Here is a 10952-nt window from a genome sequence, read left to right as displayed (position 1 = left end):
TCACCTGAAGGTAGGTAATCTTCTACGCTATCTGTAAACTAGGGGGAAAATGTCATCAGGCTGATGTTAAGTAACAACACATGATTACTCGACAAAGAAAGGTCTTTTCCATTACGGTCGATACAAACTATGTTTAGTCAAAGATGCCACAAGATATCTTCCTTGCTCATTAACTGGAGTGCACTGTGTGCTCAGTGCTACCACTAGTACAGATGCCATATTACCTTCCAGCCTATATTAAAGAAAAATTAACAACATTTTTTGGAGGAGGATGTGGCCACTCAACTTACAGCTGTGTTGGGGAGGCAACAGTAAGTTTTAGTCAGGGTTTCAGAAACAGCACTCCACTAAAACTGCTCTTCTGAGAGTTTCAAATGATATTCTAATGTCCTCTTATGCAGGTGATTGTTTTGTGTTGATAATGTTTTTGAGTCATATTTGAGTGTGTTTTTGTTTTTAATGATTATTAATCTGTCCAACGAGATGAGTAAAGTTGTGTAAACAAAGGACAATCATCTGCTCTGAGAAGAGTTAAACATCCCATACTGGCTGAGCTGAGGAAGCCGTTCAGAGTTCAGGAACTAAGGCAAAGGCTAGGAGGTGGAGATAGAAGCCTTTCCTGCTGTCGGTCTTTATGGGGAATGTCAACTCGCTCTTCAACAAGTGTGATGAGCTGCTGGCACTGGTGAGAAACCGACGACTTTACAGGGAGTGTAGTCTCATGTGTTTCATGGAGAGTTGGCTGAATGACAACATGCCTAACTCCTGTGTGAATCTACCTTGCTTCTCTACTGTGCGAGTGAACAGGGACACAAAGGCGAGCGGCAAAAACAGAGGTGGGGGATTGATCATCCTTGTAAACAATAAATGGTGTCATCCTGGACATGTCACGGTGGAGGACAAGATCTGTTGTCAGGATAATGAACTGTTGGCAGTCAGTCTTAGACCGTATTATGTACCACAGGAGTTTTCACACATTGTCAAACACACAAACCCTGTGTATTAAAGTTGGCCTGTTAACACCCACTCAGTCAGGAAGTGGTCCCCGGAGACCAGTGAGTCTCTTAGGGACTGTTCTGAATTACAGCCTGGACTGTACTGGAGCCACAGGACAACAACATGGACATGGACAAGAGGGTGGACAGTCTGGCAAAATGTATACACTTCTGTAGGGACACTGTGATGCCATTAAAGACTGTACGCTGCTTGCCCAGTATTAAATCCTGGGTTAACAATAATATCAAGCAGCTCCTCAACCAGAAAAAGTTGGCGTTCAAGAAGGGGGACAAGGAGAGGCTCAGGGAGCTTCAGTATGAGCTCAAGGAGAAACTGAGACAGGCAAAGGTGGACTACAAAAGAGAGGTGGAGAGTAAGCTGCAGCAGAACATCAGACAGGCGTGGAAGAGAAAGAGGAACCTGATAGGCTATTCGAAGAAGAACTGCCAGGTTATGGATGGTGCAGTGTTCACCCTACCACTGCATTCATCCCCCCTTTCACAGTGTCACCTGCTGCTGCTGCTGCTGCTGCTGCTGCTGCTGCTGCTGCTGCTGCTGCTGCTCCTGCTCCTGCTCCGCTGTCACCTGGAAGTAACCTACCACCCACGACCAACTACCACTGTCCTTTACAGCAGACGAAGTGAGGGCGGAGCTCAGGACACTGCGTGCAGTATGTCAAGCTTGGAAGCTGTGTCTCCAGGATGGTCAGGAGCAGCACGGGTGCTCCACAGGGAACTGTTTTAGCACTGTTCCTGTTTGCACTCAACACAGTGGACTTTAAGTACAACTCAGAGTCCTACCACATACAAAAATACTCTGATGACACAGCTATTGTGGCTTATATCAGGAGCAGGAGTACAGTGACCTTGTGGATGCCTTCAAGGACTGGTGCAGTAAGTGCTGTCTCCATCTGAACACAGCCAAAACCAAGGAGATGGTGGTGGATTTCAGAAGGAAGAGGTCATCCCATCAGCCAGTCTCCATACAGGGGGAGGACATTGAGGTGGTGCACACCTATATATATCTGGGGGTCCTCTTGGTTGAGAAGCTGGTCTGGTCTTCTAACACTGACGCCCTCCACAGGAGGGGGCAGAGCTGCGCGTTCTTCCTGCGGACACTGAGGTCCTTTGATGTATGTGTGGAGATGCTGACCATGTTCTATCACACAATGGTGGCTAGTGCACTCTTCTACGCTGCAGTGTGCTGGGGAGGCTGCTTGACAAAAACACCAAGCGATTGGACAAGTTGGTTAAAAAAGCTGGCTCAGTGCTCAGCAGGAGACTGGACCCACTAAGAACTGTGGTGGTGAGGGGCACATTGAACAAACTGAAAGCCATAATGGACAATAGCAAACACCCTCTCCACAGCCTCCTGGAGCGAGAGAGGAGCAGCTGTAGCAGCTCATCTCACTGTGTTGCAGAACAGAGCGTTTCAGGAGATCCTTCATCTCCACCGCAATAAGACTGTTTAATACCTCCTGAATCCAGTCACACACAAACTTACACACAGCACATTAGCCACAACTGGACTGAGAAATGGGCAATTTTATTTTAATTTGATTTTTAATTCCTATTTATGGACTTACTTTAATCTATTTTATGTCTATTTTAATACCACTGCGCTGTTGTTGATGAGTAGTCACTTTATCTGCTACGTTGTCTTTCTTGTAAGTTGCATGTTGCCCTTGTAAAGCACTTTGTGACCTTTGTCTTTGAGAATCACTATAAATAAGTTGTACTTTATTACTTTTACTATATTACAGCAATAGCACTGAATAAAACAGCTATTTTCAGCACTCCAGAGATGAGTGACAAAGAAATGCTGCATGGTTTGTACTGATTATGTTTCTGGTTGTTTTACACCCACCTGACACCATTTGACCACACCATATAGGTGTCTTACGATCTGGTATTTTCAACATTACCGTAACAAACTGTATGAGCTACTCTGGACTGAAATGTCCCAGTTAAGAGTTTGTTGGTCCTGGATCAGGGCTACTGTAATTTAAGAAGTTGATGTCTCTGCTTCTTCTGCATTTCCTTCTCTCTGTATAATTGCTGAAGAAGCTTTTCATCTTTATTTTAACCATCAGGGCTATGACTTCATGTAATGAATGCAGCACTGGGCATGGCCTTTGTGTACCACCTAAAACATTGTAGAGGCTTTTCCTCTGCACACAAATCTGCTCCTCATTAGTTTATAGACTTCAACAGTAACATGATCTGGAGAGTTGGATCAATCTCAACAGCTTCTTTCAAAAACTTTACTAAATGTGAAGAGACGACCCAAGATTTTACACATAACACTATGTTTCTCACAAGTCCTCCAGATAATCACTCTTCTTGTGTTTGGTCTTCACTGTATAATCACCAACACTGAAACATGCTCTTTCTGTTGACAACTCAAAGGATTTTCTGCTACCAAACTCCATTTACAGCTGCAGCAGACATCTGAATGTATGTTAAGTCTACATTTGGCCAGTAATTCACAGGAATAAAAAATACACCAAACAAAGTGGGCCCAGAAAGCAAGGCACATTGCCAATAGCTGTTTTGAAACAGTGTTTAAGAGTGGCTAAAAGTTTAAACTCTTTGTGAAGTCTGTGTGGCTGTTGAACTTGCTGATCCTGAATGAGCACCCTATTTTAGAAGCGTTTCGAACAAAGAGGCCTGGGTGAACCCCTGATCCCCTAGCTCCATTGATGTGCAGCCCCATCTGTGTTGCTTTTGTTCCTTCATGAACCACTGTGTCTTCTGATTTTCTTTGGTCTGAGAGGGTGTTCCTCTGAGTAAGACTCTCTCCCCTCTTCAACACCATTCACATTGTACAGTCTGTATCAGTCTCTCAGCTCCAGCTGATGTCATACTGCGTCCAGCCCTCTGGTGGAGCCAAGCATACCCTTCGACCCCGATACAGGAAACTGACTATGCCCCTGTAACCTGTACGAGGAACTCCAGATTTCAAGTCGTCCATCACCCCTAGATTTCGAGCAAAGACTTTAAAACTGTCCCGGCTTGAGTACTCCACCCTGTAGGGACCAGGGCCTTTTAAGCTGCCCGCTTGTTGTAGGTCCTCAATCTTCACCAGTGGGGCACTGTAAACCTCTTTTATAAACTTTTCATCATACTTCTCTTTTAGCAGATAAGACAAATCCTGTTTAGTAAAAGGCACAAATTCAGTGTTTAGCTTAATATAACGAAGGTACTGGTCAAAGAATTGACCTAAACTGACACCTTTCCGGCCAAAGGTGATGGTCCGGGAGATTTCAGGCCGGATGCAGGAGCGGTCCTTGCGCTGCTCTGGCTGACGCATCCAGTCGTCCCAGAAGGCTGAGGGCCATTTGGGTTCCAGTTCATCCCACATCTCCTTCAGTAGCATCCAGCCCAGACCAGGGAAGAAGTCTGTTCTGTAGAGGAGCTCGGCTTTGGACGGATCCACCAAGGCGTCTCTGCCGTTGTCATTCCATGCAGAAACGCACCACAGGGTGGGGTCAGCGCGCAGGATTGGGTACAGGGCTCGGAAATACTCAAAGAAGTCCTGAGCCACCTTAAATGAGAAGACAGAGATGCACAGCAGTGAGCTGCTGCTTCAGAGATATAGTCCAAACAAATCAAAAGAATCAATGAAAAGTCAGTTTACAGAAGTCAGTTCATTTGCTGAAGCACTCTCTTTATTGTCAGTTTTGGATGCAGGGGTGTCACTAGACTTAAGACTGTACTGGGGCACAGAGAATGCATGCGAGCGCGCAAAGTGCGCGAGCAAAAAGATTTTTAGCACTTATTTATAATAAAAAAACTTAAATAGTGCTTTAAACTATATAATCAGATCAGGCCTACTTGTGCACTTGCAAAATCAAATTTGGGGCGACAAAACCAGATATTTTTAGCCATTTTTCTGGTGACAAAACCGGATATTTTTAGCCATTTTTCTGGTGACAAAACAATATAAAAAGCATGATGGTGGGACATTCTGTCACTTCACAGTTGTCCAAAACATGTGGTTTGTGCCAGGTGGACATGATTGCCAGTATTTTTTCATTATTGCAAGAAATTCTATTGACTCATTCACAAGACAAAAATGTGTTTTATCTGAAAGAAACATGCAATATTTACATCTAAGATAATAGAAAATAGTCAACCAAGTGCAATCATGTCCTCCAAGGTAATATTTGTTTTTCAGTTTCAGTTATATACTGGGGGGACATTTTGGGCATTGGGGGGGACACATGTCCCCGTCAATGTATAAGGTGACTACGGCCCTGTCATGCATGCATAATTAGGCTGCAGTTGTCTGGGTGCGCAAAGATGAAGTGGCTGGTCTTGTCATACAAAGTTTGAGGAGTGTCAACTGGACAATATGGAGATATTTGCATCTTGAAAGCCAGACTACAAATGTGGATAGACAGGGAGAAACACATGCAAGCCTAAGACGTGGTAAGATACGATATTCCTCACTATATGAAGTGACTGATAACAAGATCTATATAATGGATTGTAAAGAAATTCGTCAGGTTTTTATTTTGTAGACAATTAATCTGGATTTATAGCGTGATGGGATGACAGCACAATGATGTGTGTGGTATCACATGAAAGCTCTGCTCCTGTGCTTTCATGTGATATGCAGCATTTCTGTACAACCCTGCATTCGCGAGTAATCCATCCAAGAGTAATGTGTGTGCAAAGCTGTATGAAAGCTCTGTTATACATAATTTTAGTGTAAATTTATCTTTTTTTTTTTCGCTGTAAAAACATTGGACTACCGACAAGTGCTTGGTCTTGTCGGAAAGCTACAATTCTGCTGTTTCACGTGATATGCGTGTCTTCTCGCTATGACACACGGTCGCGGAGAAAATCCATAGAGAAGAACGGGTGTGAATTTGGACACACTTTGCGTCGTTCGGGCCCATAGTCATGTGCGCACTGTGTACGAGGAGTGAATAGAGTAGCACATGAATGAATTTCCATTAAGTAGCCATGTCCGCACTGTGTATGCTATGTGGAGTTAAAACTCTGAAGTGAATTTTTTACTGGTGAAATGTTTACTGGGGCACTGCAGATTAATACTGGGGCACGTGCCCCAGTAAAATCTGTCTGGCGACGCCGATGTTTGGATGTATTAATATCATTCATAAACTTTTAATTCAGTTGTCTGCACTTGGCAAAAAACTTTCCGACCTTTAATGAATAATTGGGTCTTATTTTCATAGTTTCAGCTATTAGTTGTAGTAATATTGTACTCACCAAGTAAACAGCCAAGATCTGGGAACACAGCAATTTAATTCAATTCAACTTTATCTATAAAGCCCAATATCACAAATCACAATTTGTCTCAGAGGGCTTTACAGCATATGACATCCCTCCATCCGACCCTCACAGCAGGTAAGGAAAAACTCCCCAAACCCTTTAATTGGGAAAATTGGTAGAAACCCAGGAAGAGCAACTGAGGGGGGGATCCCTCTTCCACGACAGACAGATGTGCAATATGTCATATTCAACGGGGGGGGGAGAGTGCATTTTAGCACTCTCAGTTCCCTTATTTCAAAGTCAATGGGTTTTTTTAGGGGTTTTTGGTTAGATGCCTGTAATAAGCACAACACAAGCTTAAGAGACTTTCAGGTTTTTTTCTATGACATAAAATACATCAGTAGATATAGGGCTGGGCGGTATGACAAAATTTTCATATCATGGTTTTAAGAAAAAATCATATCGGTTTCACGGTATTTTGCTCAGGTTCGGCCAACTTGAAGTGCTGCTGTGTTGTGCTATGGCCTATTCAAGTGCCGGAATTTGTTATTTACCTGACAACGCCTGAACACACGCTCCGCTCCATTCATTTGGGCTCCACTGACTGCGTACGGAAGCGACATGTAGAGAAGCCAGCGGGGTTGTTTACCGTTTGCCGAGCCGAGAGGCTGCATGAAATATATATTACATATATTTGAGTTATCTACAAGTTTACTGTACTGTTTGTCATCTACTCGCTTTCAAATGTCCGCCACGGACATTTACACAATGTCACGGATAAACATGGATAAATGTATGAAAAATCATCACATATCACCTCTGATAATGGTTTATTCATTTAAAACACATTGTGCTCGTTTAGCACACTATTTCATGTAGTTTTTATCTGCTGGAGGGTCGCGTAGGGGAGCGTAGCGCGACAAAAATAGAAGAGCCGCGTAAAATAGAGAGTTGTCGCGCCGCTCCCGTTGCTGGTGGAGCCACTGAGGGGGGCAAGCTGCTATGGGACTCGCGCTGCAGACGTGTCACGCCGCTGACATGCCCGGTGGAGCCTGGCCGTAACTGTCTTGGACTCGGGACGGGTTGTCTTCGGTCAGGAAAGTGCGGCCTGAGCCGTGCTCTAGTGTGCTCACCTGTGTGTGTGCGTTTTGTCTGTGTGTGTGTGTGTGTGTGTGGGGGGGGGCATCGGGGCGAAACTCTGGCGTGCGCGATACAGAGGGCAGAGGAGAATGGTAAACGGCGGTGCACCGCTGCTAGTTGCATATAGGGGAAACACTGCTCTTTTTGGTATGAGTTCTTCTGGGTCATTGTGTACAGTTGCTTTGCTTTCAGGACTATGTTCCCCGCTTGGTTGAGCGGGGAACATAGAACCTTTTTTGTGTAAGCGGGGAACATAGAACCTTTTTTGCAGGATTTTAAAGTACATAGAAACTGGGAAACATAGGGATGACCCTCCACTCTCTCACCTCAGCTTATTTGGATCGAGCAACTGGGTGATTTATTCATGCGTAGTAATGATTATGCCTACTGATTAAACGCACGCGTCATTTTCAGTTTTTTATTAACAGAAATTAGGCTGATGTTTGTATCAAAATAGGCTATATATTATGAATTACTAGAAAACAAATACACAAATACATTCTATTAGTCCATGAGCCAGACCACCAATCATAATAGAAAAGGTGGGCAAATTCTTGTTGCTATTTTCTTTTTCAAATATGTGTCTATATTATTTATTGGCATGATAGCCATTGCAGACTGGTAGCTTAGTGATGGTTAACATGCACTGAATATATGGACCCCTATTGCGAAAACCCATTGACTGTGTATGGTGCCTATTTGGTGCTATGGTGTTTGTTAACTACTTGTTGACTACTCAGGCTGTCTAAATCAATCCAATATATTCTTAAGATATTGAAGAACTGAAAAAATGTTATTATTGGCTACCCAGATAAAATATGAGGCTGCTACAACTTTATTTTTTAAAATTCTACATAGGCGGAAATTATATTTTAATTTTTCTCTTCTGTATCTATTCACATCAGAGTAATTAGGTAATATTTACATTCTTTTAGACACCAGATTTGAAATCTCAAAAGTCTTCACCAGATTTATGGATGTAGCCCTTATAGTTCTGGAGATATACTCACTTTTATATGCGTATGGTGTTTCAAGCGGAATGTCCATATAACATGAAAGGTTTATTTATATCAAGATCCCTATGCCTATGGTAATAATAACTATATGATTCACCTGCAAGATTGATGTTTCTGAATTTAAGGAAAATGATAACATACTCATGAAACAAATCAACACTTTTTACTTTTGAAGCAATCATTTGAACAAAGAACTAGAAAAAATAGATTATGATCCTTATGTCATAGAACGTGGAGCACACTAGTACAGTATTTAAAGTATTTCAAGGCCCTACTCAAGATCAGTCGTCAGTTTCTGAGTAAGTCAGGTCTGCATCTGTGATAGTGCTACACGATTAATCTAATCACAATCAATCGCACAGATACCATTTAGGCCTATTTATTATATTGTAATCGCAATTGCAATTGCAAATCGCGATATTGTCCACCAAAATTGCAATCGCACATTTTTCTCAAATCGTGCAGCGTTAATCTGTGATCATCATGTGAAGGTCATCCTCTTGGGGTTGATTGTCACATGTTTGCAACTTGCACAGGTTGGTACATTTCAAGCCATTGCTCATGCACTGGCATTCTGGAAGCTTGCATCTACGACTGCAGTTGCAGGACGGCAGCTGCAGCACTGCCTCAGGGGCTGGAGATCCCCGCATCCATTCCAGGGTGAGCTGACCATCATCATTTCTGGCCCAGCCATGTTGCACTGGGCTTCGGATTTGGAACTGTTGCTGTAGACTACCTCTACAGATGCCAGCCTGGTAGTTGGCATGCATAACATGCATGAAGAGGCAGTCCTCGCATGGTGGTAGCTGGCTAGATTCAAGCTCCCCACGCCATGCACAGAAAAGTTGGTAGCAGGCTGTGTTGATATCGTCTGTCATCGCAGGTGCTGAGCAGACCTTCTCTCAACTTGCAGACTTGGTCCTGAATCAAATCCTACATGAAGGAGCCAGAAGCCAGGGGATTGATGTGGTCTTCAATGTATATCGCGAGGAATCAATCAAGTATGCAGAGAGAGAGAGAATCGGGGGTGCACCACAGGAATACAGTTCCAAAACATTGCACTAGGTCACCTGATTCAGCAATGGAGAAGGTTTCCTGGGAGCTCAGCCAACAAGACAAACCTCATAAGGTTCTTGGTGGTTGAGTTGAAGACACCCAAGCTGAGACACAAGCTGAATGACAAGCAGCTGTACATCGCCAGTGAGGAAAGCTGCTTCACATCACCAAGGATCAGTGGGCAGAGGTTGAGGGCCTGCACTCAAACCAAGAGGAGGCTGACACAAGAACCATTTTGCATGCACCCCATGCTGCAAAGGAAGGCTACAGTGCTGTTGTAGTAGCAGCTGATGACACTGATGTGCTGGTGCTCTGCCTGGCATTCTCTGCTGATATCTCCTGGAACAAAGGAGCAAAGGAAAGGAACAAAGAACCGGCTTAGGTATCTTGATATCACCAAGCTATGTCAGGGACTGGGAGACGATGTCTGTAATTGACATGCATGCATTCACCGGATGCAATACTGTGAGTGCCTTCGCAGGCCGTAGTAAGCTCAGAGCCTTGAATCTTATCACAAGATCAGAGCATTTCCAAGAAGTATTCCTTGAGCTGGGGCAGCCCTGGGAGGTATCCCCTGACCTGTAAACTATACTCAGCACCTGCGACGACACAGCCCGCTACCAACTTTTCTGCGCACGTCGTGGGGAGCTTGAATCTAGCCAGCTACCACCATGCGAGTACTTTTAAAGTACTTCCAAAGTTACTCCCTGAGAAAAGTAACTCAAGTACTTTTAAAGTACTTCCAAAGTTACTCCCTGAGAAAAGTAACTCAAGCACTTTTAAAGTACTTTTGAGTATTTTACATTTCCTATTGGCCAATGGACCACAGGGTGCTTAACCTACATTTTTTTGTCTCCAAAATTAAAGTTACGGACAGCTTGCCCTCCAATTCTCCCATCACAGCCGTCACTTTGACCAGTAGAAACACAGAACGATCTGCTGCTGTAGACAACTGTATGACAACAACACCCCAGCATTTTTAATATTTCCTCACACCCCACACAGAGCAAAAGGGGAAAATGATAGTGTGAAACAGCAGAGGCACTTTGTCAACCCGCTGAGTACTGTCATTAGCATCAAGCTAGCAAACAATGGTACATCCTCATAATGGAGACGGACATAAAGTAATAACATTAACAAATAGTGGCGGGGCTTTTACTGACCACGGCTGCAGAGGCTCCCAGCTTAATTTGAAACAAACTACATTTTAGACGGTCCGTTATTTATTAATCCATCTGTATCTTTATATTTTTACTTTTTTATCCACTCCAGGTGTCTTTATAAAGTTAAAGGACAACTTAGGTATTTTTCAATCTGGGCTCTATTTCCCCATGTGTATGTGTGCGTATGATTCATGGGTACCACTCGTTCTAAAATTGGTTCTGTATTGAGGCGCGAAACAAGCTAAAACGGTAATGGGGGCAAATGCGTCCCATATAAAAGTGCTTTTTTTCGCCACTGACCGGTTCAGATCGCCAGTGCTATCTCTGTTGATAGCATA

At 43.6% G+C, this 10952-nt stretch overlaps 1 protein-coding gene across 7 annotated transcripts in view; it reads right to left on the bottom strand.

The window, feature by feature from the left end:
- Positions 1-2539: 2539 nt before the first annotated feature.
- mgat1b (alpha-1,3-mannosyl-glycoprotein 2-beta-N-acetylglucosaminyltransferase b) overlaps positions 2540-10952 on the bottom strand; it is a 46311-nt gene continuing 37898 nt past the window's right edge. For all 7 annotated transcript variants that reach the window (XM_078176128.1, XM_033637085.2, XM_078176129.1 and 4 more), the window contains one exon: positions 2540-4542. In XM_078176128.1, the coding sequence (XP_078032254.1) occupies positions 3841-4542 (702 nt within the window). In that variant the 3' untranslated portion in view covers positions 2540-3840. The remainder of the gene's footprint in view (positions 4543-10952) is intronic.

Source organism: Epinephelus lanceolatus, chromosome 16 (genome assembly GCF_041903045.1).
Source record: "Epinephelus lanceolatus isolate andai-2023 chromosome 16, ASM4190304v1, whole genome shotgun sequence".
NCBI lineage: Eukaryota > Metazoa > Chordata > Actinopteri > Perciformes > Serranidae > Epinephelus > Epinephelus lanceolatus.
Note: the sequence above shows the minus strand (reverse complement) of the source record. Positions and strands in the feature narration are given on the sequence as shown.